The sequence below is a fragment of the Cervus canadensis genome, chromosome 4, assembly GCF_019320065.1.
Source record: "Cervus canadensis isolate Bull #8, Minnesota chromosome 4, ASM1932006v1, whole genome shotgun sequence".
In the NCBI taxonomy this organism is placed as follows: Eukaryota; Metazoa; Chordata; class Mammalia; order Artiodactyla; family Cervidae; genus Cervus; species Cervus canadensis.
The window spans coordinates 76199419-76226877 of NC_057389.1; the positions used below are offsets into that span (position 1 = coordinate 76199419).

At 39.8% G+C, this 27459-nt stretch overlaps 2 protein-coding genes across 8 annotated transcripts in view; both read left to right on the top strand.

Moving 5' to 3' along the window:
* LOC122440083 (synuclein alpha interacting protein) overlaps nt 1-27459 on the top strand; it is a 153853-nt gene that overhangs the window by 39808 nt on the left and 86586 nt on the right. The gene's annotated exons all lie outside the window — the stretch shown is intronic.
* LOC122440085 (neuropeptide Y receptor type 1-like) lies at nt 21145-26577 on the top strand. The gene has a single exon (XM_043465902.1). The coding sequence runs from the start codon at nt 22615-22617 to the stop codon at nt 23584-23586; it is 972 nt and encodes a 323-aa protein (XP_043321837.1). The 5' UTR covers nt 21145-22614; the 3' UTR covers nt 23587-26577.

Here is a 27459-nt window from a genome sequence, read left to right on the forward strand (position 1 = left end):
ACCCTCGCCAACCTATAGACCACCTCTGAACTTCCACACCCGTCTGCTGCCCCATCAGCTGAATGTTCTTAAGAAAGAGCCACTATAAAAAAAAAAAAAAAAGAGCCACTATATTGTATTTCTCCCTGTGTGAATAGTACAGTTTTCTCATATTAGATACACACTCAGTAAGTTCTTAAGAAATTATGGAAAAGGATCTAATGGCAGAGAGAATCTCAATATTTCATTCAGCTATAATGGAAGTTTATTCTGTACAGATTTATTTCAGGAATTGCATCTTTTTGATCATGGCATATTTCTACATTTGGAATAAGTTAAGCACAGCAGTATCTGAATTCAGGAGTCCATCTCACCTGAAAGACTTGTAAATGCATAAATGGGTTTGCTGATTTTTATGTTTTAGTGGAAAGAAATATGACAGATAATTTTGTAAGTTCCCATTAAAAATAGAAGATTTCTTTTATCTTAATGCAGTTTCTCAGAATTAGTTTCAGCTTATATAATTTTTAATTGGGATGACATGATTTTTAATATCATTGTTTGATTTCAGTACACACTAAATAGGTATTACAGTTGAGATTCCTGCATTTCTTTTGTGCACAAAGAATAATGCCTCACAAGATGTTTACAATTAAAAGAGTTTTGCTTGAATCATTGTTCATTACTAGAAAAGTCTCAGAAATCACCTTTTTATACTTTAGCTCAGACTGACTCACAGTTCATCACTGACCAACTTTAATTGCAAATGTTTGGGGGCAAAATCATGTTATTTTAGTTTTTTTGGTGCTTATGTGTGCAACAAAGACCAGGGATCATGGAAGGTGTGTGATGGGGTGGTCACGAGATGGGTGTCCAAACAAGTCAGGCTGCTTCCTGGCAAAGCTGGACAAAAAGGTGGGTCCCAGATGAGAAAGTGAGATGAAAAGAAGGTAGATGAGATAAAGGTGTTCACAAGAGATTGGGGTGGTACTGAGGGATTTCTTGAGGCTTAACTGAAGCCAGAACACCAAAGACCATGTAATAACATCTAGTCTTTATTCTTGCTCGTAGTGTTGAGTGCTGTTTACTTTCTTTAATCCTGAAGATCTTTGTTAGAAACATTAGCTCTGTATCTAGGGCATCAGTTACTATAACCCAGATCTTATTTTACCTCTAACATTTTCTATTGATTCAGCATATAAACTTCAGTGTTCTTTTGGATATGAAAGTGTTATCCTTTTTCATGCTTTTTTTTTTACTGTAAGTTTTATGGTGTCTTCTCTTCTCATTTTACATCTGTCCCCCCATTAATAGATGTGCTTTTTGACTCCAGAGGAAAATTAAGAATGTGGACTGATTAAAGACATTATTTCGTCTGTAGTGGTTGTGTACTTGGCATAGGCATTAAATAGCTTTTTTTGTTTTGTGTTTGATATCATTAGGACCCAAACAGGCCTGGACAGAGGGTACTAATCAGCGGCATTCAACATCTCTGTGTTTGGACCCAGCCCTCTAAGTGGGATGTTTGTATTGACCTCATCGAGGAAGGCTGGCTGCTTAGCAAATTTGGCCAAGCCTGTCCCAAACTAGAAGAGTTTGTATACAGTATGTGGGCTTTAAAGCAGAAAACCAGATGATGCCCTTCCTCAAAAAGAAGGATTTGTCAGTAATGATGACCTGTTGTTTCCCCAAAAGCGAGATACTGTGATCTCACCCACTGTTATCCTCTAGGAGGCAGGCATGTCTGATTCATCTAATGGCTGTATTGGAAACAACCAGGCTTGTGACAGATTGGCAAAGTGCAGTCTAGAAAATCTTGGATGTTCAGCGTTTGTTTATAATGTTTTCACAAATGTATTAAGTTGGTACATGTGGTAATTTCTGCGAAAGTCATTAATTACTTTTTTGCCTCTGCACCTCTTCTGGATTTTATCCATTGCCTCCCAGAAAAATGAGTTTCCTGTATAACCAGTTCTACCTTGTCATCAAAGAAGATTACACCACTGCTTGCATTAAAGGCTCAGGGGTCTTTGCAAAATTTCCAGGAATTTTTTAAAACTATTCTTTTCTTTACTAAGATGTCTTTTAAAAAACATCCATAGATAAAATAGCTTTCTTTTAAATTATTGGAGTTTCCATTGGACTCTCATTAATAAGATTAAAGTCCAAGTTTCTGCTAAGTTATCTTCTTTGATTACTGAGCTTTCTTCTTCTCTTACTGAAGGACAATTGTAAATATGGAATTATATTGGTTTTTTTCATTTGCCAGATTTTATGGTATCATAAACATTAGCAACCTTTCTTCATGGTTCTATATAAGGATTAGAAAATAGTTCCTCACTACAGAAAAGGTTCTTGGAGGTTTTTAAGAAATGTTTTTTAACCTTTTTAAAATTTCATATAGCTTTTGTATTTATTGATTTGATATTAATGCATTGCATATTAATATAAAGGCCATATACTGTAATTTTGGGGTAAGATTTGACCTCATAGACCTCCTGAGTCCTATTCTAATGAAGGACCAAACTTGGAAAGTAAATATTATTTGCCCTGGCTTACATTACCTGAGTCTGAAAACAGAGAATAAGAATTGTTAACATTTTAAAAAGTGTACTCAGTTTGATGGCCTTGTTTCTTTGGTTTACTAATTAACATTCTTATGTACAAAATCAAAGATTTTTATTTACTTTATTGTTGTTTTCTTAGATAGCAAAACTTTTTAAGGAAGTGCTTTATTTTGACCTCACTATATCTTTGATTATTTAAGACAATAAGGCAAAATTTCTCACTTATGAAAGAACTAAGTTTCTTTTTCATTTTTTGTGTCATTTCCGCTTATTTTTCAAAGTTTTCTTATTACCAAATATTGCTTGAAAGTCATCTATGATCCTAGCTCAATGAAGTGTCTACATTTTCTCTGAGAACTTTGGAATTTTGCTTTCCCAAATTCAGAACCTAAATGCAGGAAAATAAAATAACAAATCACCAGGATATCTTTTACACCTAAAACAATTTTTGAGATTTCACAGACACTGAAAATATCACAGAGATTTATACTTTCATCTTATAAAAAGAGAAGTGCTAGAAACAGTTTTGCTTGAAATGTTACTATTGTAAAAGTTTATAGGAAGACTTGTCTAATAAAAATAGACTCTCAGCCTTCCCTATGATACAATTGTATAAATTGTTATTAATATAAATATTAGTATAAATATTTCAGAAATTGCTTTATGGGAAGTTCCTGGATATTTGTCAATTTTCCCACTTTTGTAATATTTTCAACAGCCTTTATTTGTGGAGCAATTTTTAATTCACAGCAAAATTGAGAAGAAGATATAGAGATTTCCTGTAGACCTCCTGCCCCCATACCTACTTGCACAGCCTCCCCCATTATCAGCATTCCTCACCAGAGTGGTACATTTGTTAAAATTGATGACCCTATATTTGCATAGTAGTATCACCCAGAATTCATAGTTTACCTTAGGGTTTGTTCTCGGTGGTCTACGGTTGACAGATTTGTACAAGTGTGTAATAGGCCTGTATCTATCTTTCCAGTATCATACAGAGTAGTTTCACTGCCCTTTAAATTCTATGTCTTCTGCCTATTCCTCCTGTCCTCCAGAACTTTTTCTCACTCACTGTGAACCTTGTAAAGAGAATCAGTCTTTTTATTCCTCACAGTTACAAGCCAAGAAAAAAATCCTTGTGAACAAATGACAACATAAAACAATTTTGGGTTCCTTGAAGAGAAGATATGAATCCATTTTTAAACAAATATTTCTTTTCATTGTCTTCATGTATTTGAGTTGCAGGCTACTCACTTTATATCTTGCTTTACAGATAAATAAATGGTTAACCAGAGTTGATATACCATGGCTCTAAATGAACAGTTAATAGAACTGTGGACTCTGGAAAGTTTGTCTAGAACAGGTCTGGAATCACCACCAGTTTCCAGTTACTTATCGCCAGTGGATGCAGAACCCCATCAACATGGGAAATCCTTTAATACACATTAAGACTAAGATGATATTGCCTAGGATGCATCTGCTATGGTTCTGTTTATTACTGAGATCAGTTATATTGCCTTGGCTGTTTTCAAAAGTATTTTTCTTGTGTATTGTTTTAGTAGTTAGCATCAGTAGAATTAAAGCTGGAAGGAATGAACAATTATACACACTATTATGGATGAATATTTCAAACAGCAATGTGTTGAGCAGAAGAAACCAGGTACAAGGGTATACACTTTGTGATTGCATTTATGTAAAGTTAGCAAGGCCAACCAGTCTGTTGTGTTAGAATTCAGGATAGTTGTCAGTTAGGATTGGGGAGGGGCAGTGACTGTCATGGGACAAGAGGGAGATGGACTCAGCTTGTGAAAATTTGTTAAGCTGTACAATTATGATTTGTGTATTTTTTAACCAAAAACTTGAAATAATTATAGCAGTTATAAGATAATTGAGGGGAAGAAACAGCTGCTGAGTTAAAGCAGGAATAGTAGGAGGGCCCAAGATGGGGATGGGGTGAGGCTGAGCCAGGGTGAATGCCACTGGTGTAACCCAAGCACCATGTTTTGGAGCAAAGAAAAGAAGGGTTCCCCTAGAGACAAATTACACAGCTACTTGATGACAGCATTTATTAACGTATTTAATAATGCATGCATATTGAGCATGTACTGTGTCCTAGCTATGGGGCAGGATGCCTGTATATAGGTGGAAACCGGAGTGACCCTGCCAGATCCTGCCCTTTTGGAGTTTCTTTATTTTTTCAGAACAACTCCTGATTGTCTTTATTTGTTCATTTTACATTTTTATTGGAGTATAGTTGCTTTACAACATTGTTTTAGTGTCTGCTATAGAGATAAGTAAATCAGCTCCATATATACATGTATCTCCCCTCTTTTTGGATTTCCTTCCCATTTGGGTCACCACAGAGCATTGAGTAGAGTTCCCTGTGCTGCATAGGATGTTCTTATTAGTTATCTATTTTATACATATTTTATACATAATGGGTTTCCCTTGTGGCTCAGCTGGTAAAGAATCTGCCTGCCATGTGGGAGACCTGGGTTCAATCCCTGGGTTGGGAAGATCCCCTGGAGAAGGGAAAGGCTACCCACTCTAGTATTCTGGCCTGGAGAATTTCATGGACTGTATAGTTCATGGGGTTGCAAAGAGTCAGACATGACTGAGAGACTTTCACTCACTCATTTTTATACATAATAGTGTATATATGTCCACCCCAATCTCCCAATTCATCCCATCTACCCTCCTTTACCCCTTGGTATCCATAGGTTTGTTTTCTATGTCTGTGTCTCTATTTCTGCTTTGTAAAGAAGATCATCTGTACCATCTTTTTCAGATTCCACATGTAGACATTAATATACGATATTTGTTTTTCTCTTTCTGACTTAGAAGTCAGGTTTTTTAGCTGACTCATTTACATGACCCGCCCCGCCTAGTAGACATTTGAGTTTGCATTTCCTTGGTTCACATTCATCTTCCTATTTCAGAAAGCTGGGCATTTCATTTTGTTAAGGCACAGGCTAGAATTTCCTTTCTTCTTCTACTTGTTGCATGTTTTGTTGTGTTCAAGGAAGAATGTTCTGAGAATTGTGTTTAATATTCTTTGCAAAAGACCCTGGTCTTCCAGAGAGGCTGTGATAGGGAGCAGAGAGAATTCTTGCTACATCCTCCTCTTGGCCCATAGAAATGAGTCCCCATCATGTCTGTGTGGGTAAACTCTTTCACAGCACTTGGCTCCCAGGCTTGTCATTTGATCAGGCTCTCATCTGCATGTCAATGAGGCTTAAAGCCCATGGAAAGAATTAACTGGTCTTGGATGTTTATGCAGCTTTTCAGCAAAGGCAATTGAAAGCAAAGTTGCCCTGACTGAGTTGATTGTCTTGGAGCAAATATATAGTGAAGTAATCATGTTAATATTATGTGACTAGAGTTATATGATATTTTCAGTGATCAGCCTAGTAGGAGTTTAAACATGAGCAAAAACACAAACTAATCAAAAACAGTAAATGAAACATCCCTTTTAAAGCAGATCAACTGGCCTTTTATTTTTATACTCTTTTTTTTCAGAGTGAAGCATAGGACAAACTCAGGTTTCTTTGGAGTTTATGAACCATGTTTTCTATTTTCTATTGCATTTCAAAACCAACAATATTAATTTCCAGTTGTATTTCTTTTCTGTTAGGGCTAATTAAAGAAAACATGTTTGTTTTTCTAGGCACACTCCCAAATTTGCAAGTGCAAGGATACAAATTCTGGTTTTATGTTCCAAAGGAATGTTTAGGTTTTGAGATCATACTACTCTTTAGTAAAATAAAAGTTAGTGTGTGAGGTGGGTACATGCATTCTTTGTTCAAGAGTGTAGCCTCATACCATAGACATTTCTAGAGAGGTAAGCAAATTCCATGCAAAGACTTTTCTGTTACTTCTCCACAGGTTACATAAACACACAACAGATTCAACTCAGATTTAAAATCGTGTTTCAGAGGCTATAAATTTATTAGGTAAGACCCCTCAAAATTTGTACATTCCTTTTGTTTGCGTTAATGTTTCTCATCTGTAGGATGGCCTCCCCTAAAAAAAAAAAATCTCAAAAAAGCTTGATGTTCACGTTCTTTCAAAGTGAGAAATAGCCATATAAGATCCTTCATGATTTTTCCTTCTAAGTAAAGTTGAAGCAACTCTGTGCCAATACATAATAGTATAGAGCAGTGGTCCCCAACCTTTTTGGCACCAGGGACCAGCTTTGTGGAAGACAGTTTTCCCATGGATCGAGGGCCATGGTGAAAGGGGAGGTGGTTCAAATGCATTACATTTATTATGCACTTCATTTCTATCGTTACATCAGCGTCACCTCAGATCAGCAAGCATTAGATCCTGGACGTTGGAGACCCCCTGGTATAGAGTGAAGCCCTATTCTATAAAGTGATTAGGGTATAAACTTGGTGCGTGAGGCAGAAAATACGTCTAGTCACAATAACCCCTGAATGCCTGTTAAATTGCCCTTAAAATCCACCTTCCCATAAGCCCAGTGCTGTCAGCTTTTCCTCCAACATTGGAAACAGTGCTTTGTCTTTGCACATCAGATGATGTAGGGCCACATTATAGGGAAAAGTAACACTAGATCCTACACGACATGGTAGGATTCCCACAGCATGAAATGGAACCAAATCAATGGTTGGAACAGCTAATTTCCTATCTTGAGTCTCATGCTCATTTTCAGGCCCAGACTCGTTGAGGAGAATGGTGAGTAGAATTTCTCATGTTATGTCAATTGCCTTCCTTCCTCCCTCCCTCTCACTACAGAGCTGAATTTAAGTTAATGCCTATATTCAATGATACCACTGTATCTGTGAGGCCCCCCCAGGGCTTTTTCTGTGCATAACACACCAACAGACGTGTCAGGGAAAATATGTTATCAATTCCAGGGTTAAACACTTGAAAACAATACAGTAATGAAAGGTTGAAGTGGTCTGAACCCCAACTCTCCTACTGGATAACATATGATTATGGTTTAGTATAACTGGTTCTGAAGGTGGGTGGCATTTATACGTGTATAAATATATGTAGATTGTGTTTAATACTGTGCCAAAATGTATTTTGGCAACAATAGATGTTGCAAGAGTTGGCTTCCTTTTTAAAAGGTCATTACACAGTTTATATGCCTGAAGTTCTTTCTGACTGGATTGAAATAATTGGGCACATTTTACTTACAGTTTTATACACACACACACATACACACACATACACAGGCTTCCTGACATGTTGATAAGGGCTTTTATGGTTTGACTGCTTCTGGGAGTTTGAGCACCATGTTTTTCTCACACTGTTCGACAGTTCAAATGGCACTGCATCCCCAGAGTGATACTGGGGATTAGCCCTACAGTTCCCTTTCAAATCGACCTCCTTGATTTCTTGCTTTCCTTTCTGTCACACACATGCACTCTCACCACCAGTTGTGCATCTCCGAGGCCTGTCGGCCCCACCCTCTGAGCACACTGGAGTCGGGCACTGGAGTGGTCCTAGCCAAGCCACTGCAGCATCAGGCCTGACTCTGGGCTCCCTCCTGAGTGCTGTTTCTACTCTTCCATTCTTGCAGTTTGGTCTCTAACCAGCTGCTTGTCTGATCTCATTAAATATAAATCAGCTTATGATACTGTCTCTGGTTGCAACCATTCACTGGCTTCCCTCCACCATCAGAGTAAACTTCAGACTCCTTTCCATGGGCCATAAAGCCATGAACCCCCACCCCTCCACCTGCTTCTCAGACTTGGTCTCCTCAAACTTGCTTGCACCTATTCTCCTCCACGTTAGCCTTCCCGCTCTTTCCTTCTGTTGCAATCCCTCTCACTGGAGACCTTTTGCACTGGCAGCTCCCTTTACTTGGAATCCTCTTCCCCTACATTTTGTGTGCCTTGATGTCTTTTGTTAAGAAAAAACCCTTTCTTGATCCACCATAATTTAAAAAGTCCAACCTTCTCCCCCTAGTCATCCTCAGTCTGCCTTTTTTCTTTGTTGCTCTTACCCAAACCTGAAAATACTTTATATACTTGTTTGTTTATTGTCTGATTAACCCATTGGAATTGTGCTGTCTAGTATGGTAGCCATTAGTCACATGTGGTTATTTAAATTTAAACATAACAGATGAAAATGAAATAAAGTCTGAAATGGAGCTCTTCAGTGGCCATGGCCATCTTACAAGTGAGCAGTGCATACTAGCTTGTCGTGGCTACCTCATCAGACAATGCCCATTTAGAGCATTCCCATTATCTATATGTATACGCAATGAAATACTACTCAGCCATAAGAAAGGAATAAAATAATGCCATTTGCAGCAACATGGATGGACCTAGAGATTATCATACTAAGTGAAGTAAGTCAGACAGAGGAAAACAAATATCATATGATACCACCTATGTGCGATATCTAAAAAAAAAATGATACAAAGGAACTTATTTATGAAAGAGACTCAGACACAGAAAACAAACTTTTGGTTCCCAAAGGAAGTGGACAGGGGAGGGATAACTTAGGAGTTTGAGATTAACATATATATAGTACTATATATAAAATAGATAAACAAAAGCACCGACTGTATAACACAGGGGACTATATTTTAACAAATGAGTTTTCTTAGGGCAGTGAGCCTGTCTTGCTTATTCACTGCTGAATGCTCAGTGGCTGAATCTAACACATGATGCTCGATAAATGTGTGGCAGGAAGGAAGTAGAGAAGGGAGAGGGAAAGGAGAAGGAGGGAAAGAAGAGCCTTGTATCTTTTAGGAAGAGATATCTTTATCACTTTAGTGTTCGTCTCCAGTCCTTCTGTACCCCAAAACAGGCTTACATTTCAGACTTAGAAAATTTCTTTTTTATATACAAGGGAAGCCTTATATGCAATGGAATCCCTTCGAATTCCCCTGTGTTTGCCACCTTTTGTCTCTTCTTAGAGTCTCACTTTGGGGACTCCAGCCTACAAAGAGAGACATTATCAGACTTCCAGGAGAAAAGCACGTTTTTCCTGGTCTCTGTCTAGTACAATAAACCATTTTCCTTCCTTTATCTCTAGGATGTATGCACAATGTTTTTTTCTCTAAGGCTGCAGTTCTCAAAAGTTGGAAATATGGAATGCGTGTACCTGCAGGTTATTTGTGTAACTTTTCTGAACTTACCTTGTGGAAACCATACTTCTGAGAGGTGTCTTGGCAATGTAACAACTCTACATCACACCAATTGGTGAGATGTTTAGCATAAGGATTGCAGCTGAGTGTTGATTAAAAGCAGCACTTTCCTCCTGGCTTGCTTCAGAGCTAAGACCCTTATAAATTGTTGCTATGAACTTTTGAACTCAGAGAAACTTCTGGATATATGTAATAAGACGTAAGGTGATCCAGAGCTAAGAATTTGTGTCTTCCTTGTAACAAATCACATCTATTAAAAATAAGTCTGATTCTTTGCTTTTTAAGAGTTTCCTCTAACTTAATGCTTTAAAAATTATCTGAAACCTTTAAATACACTTTCTAAAGTGTTTTTTTAAGTTCTTCATATACAATTGTCTAGATAGGAAATGATTCCATATAGTTGGTATAAAAATAAGAATGGTTTCAAAAACAGTACTTTGTCATTTTTGTTTTAAGACAGAGAAATCTATCGTTTAAGCCCAGAATAATTTACTAAACTATGCTCTGAAGCCTAGATTTTAGTTAGATTTGAATTATCAAAATAATGTCACAGCATTTAAATTTCTGAGTAATTTCACACTGAATATTCTTTTGCCCCGAGTGACAACATATGTTTAAATCTTGAACAGAACAAATAAACTTTGCGGATTCTCTATGCCTTTCTTCACAAAGCTTACTGAATCAGTGAATACCTTTATTTAATAAGATCTTATGAGAGAATTATAATAGCTATTAGAGGAAAGTCATATTCATTTTATTTTTTCGGAAAAAGGTAGAGCAGAATATGTCTTTAAAAGCCAAGTGCTCATCAGCCCATGAATCTGTAGTTGTAGAGATAAAGAGCTGGGTCTCTAGCATGTGTTGCTGTTATTTGTAGCCACACGTGATGGTGCATGCTCCAAGGATTCCTGGGTAAGGAACATGCTGCAACTTGGAGAACCTGCTGGATTTTAAGCACCTCTTTATGTAGTCAGAGTTGATTTTTTTGTACTTGTGGCAGGGCTCTTTTAATGCAGAAGTGGGAAAACATTGTTCCAGGGAGCACCTGTAAACACTTTCCCACCATGCTTTTTGAATTTTAACATTTGATGTCGAATTGCTTTTGGCTGCTTGAGACCTAAATATTTAGTAACATAGCCAGCCCTCCCCTTCAAAAGAGTATCCCACAACAAGCAAGTGCCTGGAAGTGCTTCAGCTGTCTATAGCAGCACCAGTTGAACAGAATTCCTGGAGCCTCTTGGAGCTCCGGGCCTTCTGTCTTCTCGTCAGGCTAGTTGTTCAGCCAGTCCCAGAAATTAACATTGCAAGTGTCTTTCTCATGAAGATTGGTAATGAATAGGGTTATATTAGAGACTGAGCTGAAAGCTACTGGTTCCCACCAACTCTAGCATTCCGGCCTCCAGTATCCCGTCTCCTGAGGGCCTTAGGAATATTATTCACTGTAGATTGTAATCCTTTCTCCAACAATGACCTGCTTTGTAAACTAATAATTGGCTTACCCCCATGTCTCAGTTGTCCTGTCTCTGAAACAGGGATGGTTATAACTACTTTGCAGGGTGGTTGCAAGTTTTACAAGTTAGGCATGTGAACTGCCTGGCATGTGGAAGCTGCTCAAAAACAGTACTGTCTCTTTAGATTCATGAAATTCATTAGCTGGAACTCTACTTGAAGAGGAGAAATGGCTTTTTGGATCCCTTTCACTTAGCACTTAAGTTTTATTTTGTAAAGTCTCCAAGTATCCTCATGGAAAAAAAAAGTATGATTATGTGTACCAGAGGCCCTTATTATCTGAGAATAATCAGGAGAGGAATAAAAGCCCACTTAAAAAGTGAAGTCACTAAAAACTTGAACATGTTTTCATAGTAAATAGTAAAACACACAAAATTCTCATCATTCGAATCTCTCTTGAAAAATTAAATAGAAATTATGGAAATAAGTCCATCTGTGCCTCAGTTTGTATTTAATGAGACCTAGGTTAGATCTTTAGAATGAATTGCCTGTTAATTCTTTCAATAAAATTATACATTTATGTTACGTGACATCCTTTATTTTGTGTTTGTCTTTGTAGTACATAATGATGGTCATTTTTGCAAAAAAAAAAAAAAAGGTCCTTGTGCTTCATCAAGTTATCCAAAGCCTTATCTTTACCTTTTACTCATCAAATTATTCTCTTGTGAAACATCTGTTACACCATCATCCTTGTTGATGTGTTTCTGGAATTACTAACCCCTCCAACGTTTTCCAGTGACCTGATGTGTATTTTAAGCAGTTACTCAACACAATTTCAGACTTCATGGATCCTGATCTTTTGCAAGCTTTGCAGTTTTGCTTCCAGTCCACTTGCACTGTATTCGTGTTGCATTGAAGGAGGGTTGGAAACATCCCATAGCCCATGTGGGATGGGTTTCCACAGATGTTGATTAATGGATACAGAGAGATGCTGCTTGTAAGCAGAGTGGGATGTTGAGTTCAGAGTGGCTAAAGCAGCCCATTCATGAATATTTTCATATTATGATGACTTTCTCTCTCTCTGTAACCTGGAAACTGTGGGAAGTTGGATAAGCAGGCCTCCCTGAGTGGAGTTATTGTCATCCCTTGATGAAGAACTCTCTCCCTGACCTTAAGGGCCTCCGCATGATCTTGTTCAGCATGTTTGCTCATTCTGTCCCCTGGGCTTTCCAGATCAGCTTTTCCATCAGTATCATTTGATCTTCTCCTTCCACATAATCAGTTTCAAATGACAGACCAGACATAGAAGAAGAGAGAAAGATCTTTCATGTTTCCTCAGCCCTATGTCAGCACAGTCAACTTCTAACCTTTTATAAAACTGGCTGGTAATGATTTTGAAAGGGTGACCCTTGTAATTTTCTAGCACTGGAGGATGGATACAGTTTGGGAACAATGGAAAATGGAGGGTAACATGTGTGAATGTTTTCAATTCCAGCTGCAGGATCCTGATTTCTTAATCATCACTGGCCTTAATACATTGAGTAATTTTTTTATTATTACTGGGGATATTGTAGTAGATCTGTAGTGAAAATAATAATAAAAGCAATAACAACTAATATCTGTTGAGCACTGTTCCAAGGACTTTGCCTCTGTGATCTCATTAACTCTTTACAAAACCCTCAGAGTTACCATATGATCCAGCAATCTCACTCCTGGGAATATATCCAGATAAAATTCTAGTGTGAAAGATACATGCACCCCAGTGTTCAGAGCAGCATTGTTTACAATGGCCAAGACATGTAAGTAACCTAAATGTCCATGAATAGATGAGTGGATAAAGAAGATGTGGTGTGTATATATATATATGTGTGTGTGTGTGTGTGTGTGTGTGTATACTATTACTCAGCCATAAAAAGAATGAAATCATGCCATTTGCAGCAACATGGATAGACCTAGAGATTATCATACTAAGAGAAGTAAGTCAGGCAGAGAAAAACAGATATCATATGATACCACTTATATGTGGAATATTTTATAAATGATACAAATGAACTTATTTATAAACCAGAAATAGACTCACAGATTTCAAAAACAAACTTACAGATACCAAAGGGGAAAGGATAAATGAGGAATTTAGGATTAACATATACACACTACTATATACAGGTTCGCTGGTGGCTCAGACGGTAAAGTGTCTGCCTACAATGTGGGAGACCCAGGTTTGATCCCTGGGTCGGGAAGATCCTCTGGAGAAGGAAACGGCAACCTACTACAGTATTCTCACCTGGAAAATCCCATGGACAGAGGAGCATGGTATGCTACAGCCCATGGGGTCACAAAGAGTTGGACTACTATATACAAAACAGATAAACAACAAGGACTTACTGTATAGCATAGGGAATTTTATTCAATATCGTGTAATAACCTATAATGGAAAAGAATCTGAAAAAAGTATATATATTCAGATACTTATATATATATAACTGAATCACTTTGCTGTATGTGGGCTAGGTGTGTGTTAGTCACTCAGTCGTGTCTGATTCTTTGCAGCGCCATGGACTAGGCCCCTCTGTCCATGGGACTCTCAAGGCCAGGATACTGGGGTGGGTTGCCATTTCCTTCTCCAGGGGATCTTCCCAACCCAGGGATCGAAGCTGGGTGTCCTGCATTGCAGGCAGATTCTTTACCATCTGAGCCACCTGGGAGGCCCTGCATACCTGAAACAGACACAACATTGTAAGTCAACAATGCCTCAATTTAAAAAAAATTTTTAAAAACCCTCAGAGATCAAATTCCTATTTTACAGATGAAGATTTGAGTCTCTATCACTTACATGCCTGTGATCATTGGATGATGGAGTAGAGATCTGTCAAGAGTGTGAGGTGAATATAAATGTCATTGCCCTCTGAGGTACAAGGATTACCACTATAAATCACCACAGGGGATATGTTGGAAATTCAGAAATCTGGGTATTTTTTGACCCCAGGAATGGAGCAAATGGTGGAGAGCCAGGTTTGTCCTCTGTGAAGCTCAAAGATGTGCAGGGAACTGCCGTGTTGACTGAAGAGAACTGAAGTGAGTTAGAGCAGGGCTGTTTTGAGGCTTATCAGTAGAAATGGAATGTGTGAAGTCATAGAACTCATAGGAACGTGTACTGGTTACCAAGTGCAGAATCAGCTTAAATGGGAGAAGAGGAAACTGGAGAATGTCGACATATGACTAGATAATAAGGGAGCGAGCCAAGGGCTCGATTGGAGCCTGACGAGTGAAGCAGCAGTCCAACTGAGGCTGAACTGAGCAGGAACCATGCTCAGAAGCCTTAGAAGTGCTCCACCCACCCCGCCCCAGCTCCGCCATAATGATATAATGATAACAAGTACATGCACATGAGTTGAATAATGTAGCAACATGTGCTCCAACTATCTTCACCTTGGAGGATGGAGTTTGGAAAGTTTGATAAGGGTTTGAATCACAGATGAACTATATGGTTGAGAGAGAAAGAAGCTATGTTTGAAACATTGAATTTCTAGGTACCATGGCTTCTCTTGTTTGTCTCCCTAAGTTTGTTGCACTTACTGCCAACAGTGCAAGGAGTCACATATCCATGCTGTGTAGACTGTTCTGCCGGTTGTCATTGCTTCCCAGAAGGAACTTGGTGCGCAAATGACAGAGTTCCTTCCCTGGGAGACTCTGTGGAAGGAGGCTGAGACTGACCAGGGCCCCTTTGGTTGAAGTTTGCTCCCCTCACCTCACCTGGAAGAGTCAGGCCCAGGAAAACGGGAAACGAATGTGGAACTAGAAGTAAGCCTGAGGATCAATCCAACATGACTTAAAGTACAAAGGGGAAAAGGAAAACAGAAAACATAATCCCTATTTGCCATAGCGCCTAGGATGGTGCAGGAAACTGATGACGACTTGCAGCGTGTCTCTTGATTGATTTTAAATGATTTGAAGCTGAAAAATATCCTAAAGCAACCCACCACATTTAATTCATCTAAAAAAATAAGCATCTGTGTTCAGCTTCTTCTTCAGATATTTGACATAGTTGTGAGACTTTTTTTTTTTTTAAATTGAAGTATAGTTGATTTACAATGTTGTGTTAGTTTTTGGTGTATAGCAACAGTGGACCAAGACCTTTGACCTAATTTTTTATTAGACCCTTAAAGGAAAAGAAGGAAGAATATCAGACAAGTCAGGTGTTACTGGATTTAGTAGTAGAAGCTGATCTTAGAAGAAGTAGAAAGTTGTGGTGTGTTAAGAAGTAAAAAGAGCATGAATGCAGATGCCCCTCTTAAGATGTTCAGATGAAAGGAGAGAAGAGATGGGATGGAATCCAAAGCTGGGATGTGTTTTTTTGATTATTATTTATCTGGCTGCGCTGGGTCTTAGTTGCAGCACATGGGATCTTCCATCTTAGTTGCAGTTGTGAACTCTTAATTGCAGTTGTGAACTCTTAGTTGCAGTATAGGGATCTAGTTCCCTGACCAGGGATTGAATTTGGGTCCCCTGCATTGGGACCACAGCGTCTTAGCCACTGGACCACCAGAAAAGTCCCTGGGATGGGTTCTATTTGTCGGGTTGGTGAGACTTGAGGATGTGTGTGTCAGAGTGATGGGTTTAATCCTCAGACAGTAGAGTAGAGATGTAGACCAAGGGACTTAGGGCTGGAGTCAAGCCTGGAGAAGGTGGGGGGAGTTTTCCACAACTGCCTGCCAAGGAACCGAGCTTAGGCTGCAGAGACAGTGCATTTAGAATTCCAGCCCTTGCAAAGAGCCATGTAGCACCTTCCACTTACAAGCAGAAAGCACCTCTAGACTGTCTTAGGATTTTAGGAAGTAAGTACTCACAAAAAATGGCAGTTATACAAGACTTTGTAGCCTTCAGACTGGGCTCATGATTTCATTTGACCTATGCTAACCTTATTACACAGGCTTCCCTGGTGGCTCAGAGGTTAAAGCATCTGCCTGCAACACGGGAGACCCAGGTTCGATCCCTGGGTCGGGAAGATCCCCTGGAGAAGGAAATGGCAACCCACTCCAGTATTCTTGCCTGGAGAATCCCATGGACGGAGGAGCCTGGTAGTCTACAGTCCACGGGGTCACAAAGAGTCGGACACAACTGAGCGACTTCACTCACTCAACCTTATTACACACACCTCATATGCATACAAATATATATGTATGCTTGTTTATACACACACTTATACACACATAAAAGTATATATATTTCATTGTGTCTAAAAGAAAGTGAAAGTCGCTCAGTCGTGTCTAACTCTTTGCAACCCCATGGACTGTGTAGTCCATGGAATTCTCCAGGCAAGAATACTGGAGTGGGTAGCCATTCCCTTCTCCAGGGGATCTTCCCAACCCAGGGATTGAACCCAAGTCTCCTGCATTGCAGACAAATTCTTTGCCTGCTGAGTCACCAGTGAAGCCCAATATGTAAGTGTTAGTCAAAGTCATTCACTTGTGTCCGGCTCTCTGCGACCCCATGGACTGTAGCCTGCCAGGCTCCTCTGTCCATGGAATTCTCCAGGCTACCCATATAGTCCATGGGGTCGCAAAGAGTCGGACACAGCTGAGCGACTTTCATTGTCTCTGGGAAACCTTTATTAGGAGTCTGAGGCTAAGAGCAGATATAACCTGACAAACCTTTCACAATCTGTTCATGAATTAACCCAGGTCCTATAGCTTCAGATTCCTAGGGACAGACTTTGCCATTCTCAGAGGTTGGCCTAGGGAGTGTCGTGTGTAGGTTCCTAGGGACATGTCCGGACTCCCGCAGACATACTTGCCCATTCTCACAGGCTGCCCTAGAAAGGGTCCTGTGTATGTACTGCCCGCTCCCCTTTACTTCCAGCTTCTCCAGGCCTTTCAGCCTTGGACATGGGGGCCACTCTTCTCCGCGATGGCAGCTCCTCCCTTCCTAGCCTCCCATGTTCTGATGGAGAGGCTACCCCAGATACTGCCCACAAAGATTCCCCATCCTGGGCCCTTTCTTTCTACATGCAGCAAGGAAAGACCCCCACCACGGTCCTCATTCTAGCAGACTGTTTCTTCACGGCCTGGTTCTCCAATGCTCTCAGCTTTCTCTGCTACCACATTTCTTTCGGCTTTGAATCCAGTATTTGTCCCCACTCCTGCTCAAGGCCTGCCCATCCCCTGCTCTGTGGAGCCCCGGAACCCTGGTGGGACTCACGATTCAGTCAGGTACGACTGAAACCAAGCAGGCAAGTTCCTCAGCTCTACTGAAGCTAGCAATTCCTTTTCAGTTCCTGAGAGGGTTTGAGGAGAGAACATATGCAGAGGGTCCAGCTCAGTGCCAGGCTTAATCAATCTGAGCTCCGTTTCCCCACCAGAGTGGCCTGGAGCTCTTACCCGCATTTCCCAGCACTTAGCACACTAATATAATTAGCAACATTAGTATATCTAAAAGGCAATTACCATTTAATTGCTCTGGCCCCAGCCAGCCTGAAGTTGCTCTCCAGTCACTTCCAATTTGGAGCTAGGGCGTTTTCAGTCTTCCCCAGGCCAATCACAAAATCACTGCCTTGGAGAGAATTAAAACAACCTACAGGCAGCCATTGATTACAAGATAAAGGATTTGGTAATTTCCCCCATTTCGTTCTATATAAAAATGCAAATATCAATTTGTTCCTGGCCACAGACAGCTTCAAGCAGCATCTCTGTGTGACTTGGTGGATTATCCTGCTTGGCCAGAGCAGCACCACCCTCCAGAAGGTGTGCCCTTCCCCCATACGTGCTATACTGATCATTACAATAAATCAGTGCCCTCCTGTAGATCCAGACTTAGAATTAAGTTTCAGGCATCTCGTCTTCAAAGACATTGATTTGTATTACATACTCAATTTAAAGGAGTAAATGCCCTTCTCTCAGCCTGTAAGATTTGTTTATCTTAGCGCTACTGTGAGAACTTAATGCCCAAATGAAGGCAGCGTGTTTTATTTCTTCCACTCCCACCCGACGTTGCATAAAGTAACAGCAGCCTCTAATCATGAGGAACCCAAAGTAAATACTCTGCGATTTCGAATCCAGATCTTTACTATTAGAATCGCACATGTGCGTTTGAGGAAACCTAGATTGCCTTAAGCCACACGGAAAGCATTTACATCTGAGCCACTTTACATGTGATTGCAAGTTAAAGTAAATTCTAAATAGCTTTAGCAGTTTGCGACTTGGAAAACAGCCTGGGCCATATAAATTCTCCCTTAGTTCTTTTTCTGTTAAATCTTATGCCAAAGTAAATCGAAGCTGTAGAGAACCTTTGAACTCCTCAGTTCTCAAATGACCTCAGTGAAGTTGGATTGGCAGAGCCAGTGTTTAGTTTCCAAAGGAAACGTGTTTTTTTTTTTTTCTTTTTCTTTCCTCCTTGAAATGTACACAGGACAGTTACCTTCCTTGAGGGAGGATGCAGTCCTTGGAGGAGGAGGAGGAGGAGATAGGTGGGCTTCCTGTGCCCCCCTGCTCTGGGCCCCATTACTGCCTCTCAGAAAGGGGCTTTCGGCCGTCAGCAGCTCATCACTGCAGCTCCAGGGGAGCCTTGGGGTTGGCACCCAGGTTTCTTAACAGCTCTGCTTCACAAGTCAGTCAGCTTTGCTTTCCCCCTTCCCTTTCTCTTTCAAAAAGATCTGTTGAAAGCAAAAAGTCTGAGGTTCTGTGCCACCTCTTCTGCTGGTTCTCCATGCTTCAGTTTCCTTTCCTGTGAATTGGAGATTAAAAGTGGTTCTGGCCACCCGGGGTCTTCTCTTCTCTTGAGTGTTTTATTCTTGTACTCGTGACCACACAGTTTATCACATTGTATTATTCATGATTTATTAGTTATTAGTAAATAATGTATTTACATTTATCTTAAATGATATGTGTGCGTGTGTGTGTGTATATATATATATATATATATATATATATATATATACATGTAGTAGGTTTGAGTGTGTGTGTGCTAAGTCACTTCAGTCATGTCCAGTTCTTTGTGACCCCACGGACTGTAGCCCACCAGGCTCCTCTGTCCATGGGATTCTCCAGGCAAGAATACTGGAGTGGGTTGCCATGCCTTTTTCTAGGGAATCTTCCCGACCACGGGATCGAACCCACACCTCTAAGGTCTCCTGCACTGGCAGGCAGGTGGGTTCTTTATCACTAGCGCCACCTGGGGAGCCCCATACATGTAATATAAATAATATATATTAACATAGCGTTAAACTTCAGTGTGTTCTTACAACTAAACTGCACAGCTCTTGAAGGCAGGGACAGTGGCCTCCATTTCTGTGCATCACCTTGGAGTCCAGTGCTGAGCGGGGCGCACAGTAGTTCTCGGTAGACAGCCAAGTGAGGCAGTCTCACAGAGGAGCCTCCTTAGCTATACTGTGCCATGGTTAACAAAAGCATTATCCATCAGTCAAGACAACATTCACAAAAATCAGTTTTACTCCCCTTATATTTTAATGTGTGCTATTTTTAATATACACTTCTAATATATACCGTCAAGATATGTAAATAACCTTGAAGGAAAAAAATGACATTTATATTTTACACTTTTGCTCTGCTGCCAAGGAACATATTACATGTTTGCTAATCCTTTGAAAAACAAATGTTTATGTAAGCCTTTAGAGAAGGGGGTTTAAAAACATTTTTACCCTTAGCCCTCAGCTCTAAGAGTGTTTGCCATAAATTGTTACTATGTCAACATATTTGAAAAATAGTGTCAAATACACAATTTCTTCATTCCCTACCACAAAATTAAATCTCAAGGTGGCTGTATGTTGTCTTCTATTTAGGGTTGTTTTTCAATAATCTACAGACTCACTCCGGGAGATCATTGTGCCTCTGCTTAAATATGATCAGGAATGGGGTCCTCACTTCTGCTGATATCAACTCTTTTCTCTTTCATGTAAGGCATCTTGAACTGGTGTACAGAATATTTAAAGATCTTTATGATATTCAAAAGTGTAAATGCCCTTAATGTATGTTATTATTGTTGAAGGAGAAGGGAGAAGACTGCTATGCAAAACATCTACATGACTTGTGTATTATAAACCCAAGAAAACTCTTTATCAAGAAGTGCATATTATGGGCTCTATAGGTTGGGTGTACCAATTGTAAATGATCAATAAACTATCAAGAACTGTCAACAGAAAACCCACAGTCGGACAGCACTGTGGAGAGGTGCTGGTAAAGAACCAGTGGTTTCAGAATCAGTCACACCTGACTTTGAGTCCTGTATCTATTTCTTAGCAGCTTTGAGCAATTTGCTTTCCTCTCTGGTCTTTTACTTTCTCATTAGTGATATAAGAATGTCATTAAGGATTAAATGAGATCGTATTTATAAAGCAGAACACCAAAACAGTGTTTGGCCCAAATTTATGTTAAATAAATGGTGACCAGTATGAGCAATATTATTGTGTTATTACTGTATTATTGTTATTATTATAAATTCAGAGGTGCCTGTTTGACTGCAGTTGACACTGAGGTAATGGGTGTTTCTTAGGGAAGAAAAATGTGGTGTGGGGACTCTGAGTTGGCTACCTGTCTTAACAGCCAACTGGGGATAAGGAGTTTAGTAGGAAATGTCAGCCCCCAAGCTTACCTCCCTTGGGTGGAATTGTAAGGTCCAACTTTCCTCCTTGTTAACACTGCTATAAACCACTTACTCGTACCCTTATTGAAAGGGTTCAGTTCAGTTCAGTCACCCAGTCGTGTTTGACTCTTTGCGACCCCATGGGCTGCAGCAGGCCAGGCTTCCCTGTCCATCACCAATTCCCGGAGCTTGCTCAAATTCAGGCCCATTGAATCGGTGATGCCATCCAACCATCTCATCCTCTGTCAACTCGTTCTCCTCCTGCCTTCAGTCTTTCCCAGCATCAAGGTCTTTTCTAATGAATCAGTTCTTCACATCAGGTGGCCAAAGTATTGGAGTTTCAGCTTCAGCATCAGTCCTTCCAGTGAATATTCAGGACTGATCTCCTTTAGGATGGACTGGTTGGATCTCCTTGCAGTCCAAGGGACTCTCAAGAGTCTTCTGCAACACCACAGTTCAAAAGCATCAATTCTTCAGTGCTCAGCTTTCTTTATAGCCCAACTCTCACATCCATACATGACTACTGGAAAAAACATAGCTAATACTGATCTTATCATTATGTAGGTAAAATACCAGCTCATATCTTATCACTCTATTCTGTATTTTTTGGTCAGGCCAGTATTGTCCTAGTAAAACAATTCCTCCCCCACCCAAAGCCCTGAGTTGCAGCATTTGCTGATTTCCATGGTGTAAATGCTTTCGGGATACCCAGTTTCAAACTTCCAAGCAACTGCTCTGGAGTTGCTGAGCACAGAGCTGGGAAGAGATGCACACAGTTGCTCAAGTCAGTGCGAGCTGGCTCCAGAGCACCCCTGGGTCAGAGCGAAGCATGTGTTGCAACAGTACAGGATAGGATGATTGACAGTGGAATCTACAAGCATGTAGAGCAGAGGGAAAATAGTTTCTCCTGGGAATGACTAACAGAACTCATTCAGAAAGTGATTACATGAGCAGCATGTTTCAGTCCTGTTTTTCTGTCCTTGCTCCGTACTCTGTCGTCATACTGAGGACAGAAATCTTTTCCTAGTTGCTTGTGCCCAATTGGCAGTGGGGTGCAGAGGTGGAGGGTTGAGTGGTGGGCCTCCCTAATGACTTTTGAATATCAAATTGTTTCTTTAACCAGTAGTTTAAAGTTTTGGTTTCGGACATAGTGCCCATGTTTGTGAAAATGTCTCCTTTCCTCCCTTCCCTTCTCCCTCCCTCCCTCCCTGTCTTCTTTATTCCCTTCCCTGTGACCTCACAAGTATTTTCTATCATCTGTTTTGTAATCCTAACAACCCCCAAGGGATCATCAGAAGAGGTAATAGTATTCCTGTTCTGCAAAAATGGTAGAGACATTAGAAAACTGCTATCCTTCATAAATTTCTATCATGTTATTAATGTCATCGGTAATACATAATTTTGTTATTTGGAAACCTTCATTGTTATTCACACACCCCCGTGTCTTTAATATTTTTTGAGTGGAGAGGGTCATTTCAACCTCTGGCCACCTGTCCTTTGTTGTCACACAGTTAATTTTCTCCTCTGCCTCATGGTTGTTGAAAATTGTATCACACTGTATCTAGGAAATTGCATTACTGTGCTATAAATACATTTCTGAGAACTTTTAATTAAGTGATGATACCTAGAACTTTCTCATTATAGTTCAATCTCTAGAGATGATAAAACAGAATCCTCTTGAGAAGCTGTTTTGTTTCCAATGGCTCGGCACTGGAACAAGCATAATTCTGTTGCAAACCATCTCTGAATTATTAGAGTGACACCAGCTGAGGAGTGTGTCAACGTAGTGGCTTAGAAAAACCCAGGTCTTCTTACTAAAGACTTCTTCAAAGTTTTCCAAGTGCCTTATGACTCCAGCTGAAGAAGCAGCCAGCTGAGCTCACTGACTCGCCATTTACCATGAAGTCCTCTGTGGATGTGCTTGAAATCGTCACTTGCATCCTTCTAATCCTTGTGAGCTTTGTTGGAAACCTGTGTTTATTTTATTCTACAAGGAAGTGTATGACCGGGCGTCCAGAGACATCCTTTCTTCTGATTTTCAGTCTTATATTTGTCCACCTCATTAAGAACTTGGTGGTGAATGTCATGAAAATTGTTTATTCTTCTGGTTGCATGTTGGATTCATCTGGCTGCAAAGTTCTGCGCTTCACGGCAGCGCTGACGACATCCCTGGCCATCTGGTTCATGTTACACTTCGCGTTGCTCTACCACCAGAAGCTGTACCAGACTCTCCACCCCTTGAGTGAGCCTCCAAACCCGGACCATCAGAAGCATTCCTTGAAGGTGGTTTCTGCACTTTGGGTGGCAGGCGTGGCAGTCTACCTCCCAGTTTTACTCTATACTAGAAAATCAGAATACCTGAATGCAGAAAATGCTACAGACCCCTTGTCTACAAACAGGATTCACATGGATTGTGTAACCGACTTTGGAAACAAGCAAGCAGAATTTTACTATGAGGAAGTGTTTTTGGTTCTGATTGATGTTCTTCCTTTAGCCACCTTAGTCTTTGTCTGTTTCTGGATGTCTTTTCTGCTTTCGGAGAGAAAGAAGATGACATACGGTGACATCTGGATTGGAGACGATGATTCAGAGATTGAAATCCTTAGAGGGGCCAAGTTTAGTATTTTATTAATGTGGCTGATCACTCCACTTTGGATTTCTCATTTTATCTTAGTCTATTTCTTGAAAGGCTTGGCAGCCTGTGTCTTTTTTCCAGCTGTCCTCACAGCCCTCTCTTCAGGCTTCTCTGCACTCAGTCCATTCCTGCTTATGCTGGTGAATTACAGAATAAAGTTGGTGTCTTTCTGTGATGCCAAAGAGAAAAAACCCACACCACAGCCTGCAAATGTTATTCTCTCTCCATATGCTTAATGGCAAAAAAAAAAACCTCTGCTTTAACTTTGGGGAGTCAGACCAAACTTCCACAATGCTCATCAACAGATAATTTCTGAAAGAAGGACTAAAAGACTGACTTCTCCTCAGAAAAAGACTTCTGAGGGAAACAGTGCAAGAAGAAGACATTTGAACTTGAAGTTATTATAAGTTGAAGAAAAATAGTCATCTCAACATTTGTGATTTCAGACAATACCACAGTTTTTAGTGTAGGACCCAACAATGATCATAGTCTGGAAGTGAACTCAACAAACAATGTATTAAGTATTTACTCTATGTAAGAAATTATGTTAAAAAGCAGCATATTGTAAAAACTGAGGATTACACTGCCTCGCTGAATTCCTTTAAAGGTACTTAACAGTAATCTTATGTTTTCATCTTGTGTTTTTTCTTGACATGCTATGACATATATTGGAAGTGTATTAGTTAAGTATACAGTGTTCATTTTTGCACTTTTAATCACAGTACCTCACCTAAACTAGAAGCAGATTCTGTTCATTTCCCTTTCTCTAATTATCCTTAGTAAATTCGGCTAGAGAAAACCTTTGGATGAAACAATCAGTGCTTGCTAAATCATATTCTTTCTGTATGTACAGATGTGCAAATATTTGGTTACTACAGACATTTAACCCACTCTTCTTACTTAATCACCTTAACTTGCAACTTTCCTCCTTCTTCAGAAAAAAAGATATTTATTTTAATAGACTTTATTTCCTCTTTTGGTTATTAAGTTGGTACATTTTAATTGGAAGAATTGACAAGTATCCATAGTAATCTATTTTTCTAAACTTAGATTTAATAAAAAAATAAGCACATTATAATTTAAAATATATGACCAGGATTTTATCTTTTACAGTTAGCCAGTATAGCCATTTGGACTGCTTCAGATTCAATAAATAATAATTTTATATATCTTATGATGCATATATGTGGTATAAGCATTGAATTTTAAGTTAATTTTTACTCAATTCTTGCATTTCATTTTCCTTCTTTTTAAGTAGACTTGGGATTAATTGCATTATGGTTCTAGTGACTGGATGCCCCTAAGTTGGGGTTCTTGCTCTGAAAAGGCTCCTTCTAAAATTTTAAACCTGGATCTCATTAACAGGAGAAATGTAGAACATCCTTGTTGCCGTGAAGTGCTGTGGAGAAAGGAATTTTTAAAGTAACCAAGGCCAAATTTTGTAGGGTTCGGTAGGCCCTACAAAACGTCTTGTCCCTTGTATAGCACTGAGAATTAAAATTCACACACACACAGACTTAAGACCTTCTGAGGTTTCTGGGTGGTCTTCATGGGAAATGCTTAGTTGAGTCCACTGAGGAAGTTTAATCAGAAGGGCACTATGCATGGATCCTATATAATGAAGTTAACATCTGTGGAGATGGGGGATGTGGGGAAGAGGTCACCATCTTTTAATTAAGTGCAGATGTAGCTGGGGCTGGGACCAGCCATTGATCTTAGGTAGTAGTTCTCAAATGTGGTTCTGGGACCAGCAGAATCGGTATCATCTGGGAACTTGTTAGACATGTAAATTCTCAGGCCCCAGCCCAGAGCTACAATTTGGGCAGTTGGACCCAGCAACTTGTTTTCAATAAGCCTTCTGGTTGATTCTCATGCAGGCTGAACTTTGAGAACCACTGGCCTAGAGTTACTCAGAAGTTTAAGCCTCACAAACAATGAGAAGTGTTAGAACAAAGCCAAGATAACGGACACCTGACGTAGTCTTTGATGCTCCTGTACACATTGCTGTTATGTCTATTGCTCTCTAAAATGGGAATCAGGATTGTCATCTGTGTTGCATACATTCTCAATAATAATTGCCAAACAAATCCACTGTAAAAATCAAGCAATCTTTGCAAAATCAAGAGGAAAGCATGACCACTTCAGGTGTGCCAAAAATCTGGAACTTGGATTTGGAGAGTTTCCGGTACATAACTCAGTAATGGATCTAGTTCCAGAGTTTCTTTCCAGAAGTCAGTGCAAGACATGGCTGGCGGACACCCAGGCTCAACTTCCCAGTGCTGGAAATGTTTCCTTTTCCTCCTCAGACATGTTCTTTTGGCTTGGGCCTCATTAGGTCATAGTTTTGTCCTTGTGGAATTGATGTTTTCATCTACAACAGAGAGTAAATCATATTCTCACTGAATGAACCACATTCCAGTTCACTTTTTAAAATTATGTTCACTTTAACTCTCTGACTCTCTTTCGCTCTCTTCCTCTCCCTTAACCTCCACATTTCATCTACATTCCTGGTAGGACCAGGATGATAGATGAAATAGGGTAGAAGTGAAGTTCAACAAAGGTTGTCATGGCGGCACCTTGGACAGGGCTCAGAGTTGGTCAGGACTATCCTGAGGTCTTGGTTTGGGCCTCACAGAATCTCTGACTTAGAAGGCCATCTGTCCCTTCTTTCAATGCAAGATTCTCATCTTTTTCCCTCAGAGAATCCCTCCAAACCTCTGAATGAATAGTTTCTTGCTAGGGTGGTTGTGATCTTATCAAGAGGCCCATCCCATTTACACCCTTTCCAAACACCATGAGTAAGAAGTATTTACTGAGACTGGAATCTCTGAAACTTCCTTCAAGAAGTTTCTTACCCTTGAAGGCAAATCCTCCTCTTACCTGTCGGCTTCTAGGTTCTTAGAGAGAGAGGAGTGCTTTTCTCTTCTCCCGTTAGACATTTCTTTAGCCATGCCGTGTGAGGCAGAGCTTGCCAGCCTCTGGCTGTCTTGACTTCCTCACTCTGTCTTGGTATATTTCAGTTTGCCTGTGGCCTTCTTAAGTAGTGGCAGCCAGCACTGAACACAATATATATTCTCTTGTATTTATATGTGTTTATATTTTTTCTACATTCTTTTTATCTTTTGTGTAGGTACTGTGAGCTTGGATTCTTCCCTTCCTCTTCCAAAAAGAATTTTAAATATTAAACTCACTTTAAATCTCTCCCCCCATTTCTCTCTCTCTCTCTCTCTCTCACACACACACACACACACACACACACACACACACACACACGCACACACACACAGAAATACAAATTTAAAAGTACCATTGTGTTAGGGCTTAAAAATGAAGGTCCTTTCAGGCTCTAAAATTCTGCTATAAGTTAGTTCATTCTCAGTGTCAGATTTTAAAAATAATGAAATACCCCCAAATCATTTGCAAGAATTTTAAACTATAGGCTAGGGTTCAAAACTACAATAAGACCATATTTTAAATCAAATATACTTCATTTTCTTTTTTAAAAAACTACAAAGAAATGCAGCCTATACTGTGGTGTTTTGTCTTTCTAATAAGACATAAGGAAAGATGGTCATAATCAAATTTTCTTTGAAGATGAACTTGAGGTATTAAACCAACTGGCTATGGAATATAATGCTTTATAGGCCAGTTCAGGGATACCTGTGGATAAGGTATGTTAGGTACACAAAGGTCTATATACTTTCCTTTAAAGATGATCATGCCCACCATTCTCTTTAGACTCTACTGGAGAGAGGAGCAATTTATTTGGAGTTACAGTTCTTGCACACCCAAAGCAGTACAGCTCAGGACTAAGGATGCCTATGGAATTCTGGCCTACGTGGTTCAGAGACCATGTTTTAGGACAGTCTAAGATGCAAATCACTGCAGGTGGTGACTGCAGCCATGAAATTAAAAGATGCTTACTCCTTAGAAGGAAAGTTATGACCAACCTAGACAGCATATTAAAAGAGAGACATTAATTGCCAACAAAGGTCCATCTAGTCAAGACTATGGTTTTTCCAGTAGTCATGTATGGATGTGAGAGTTGGACTATAAAGAAAGCTAAGCACCAAAGAATTGATGCTTTTGAACTGCGGTGTTGGAGAAGA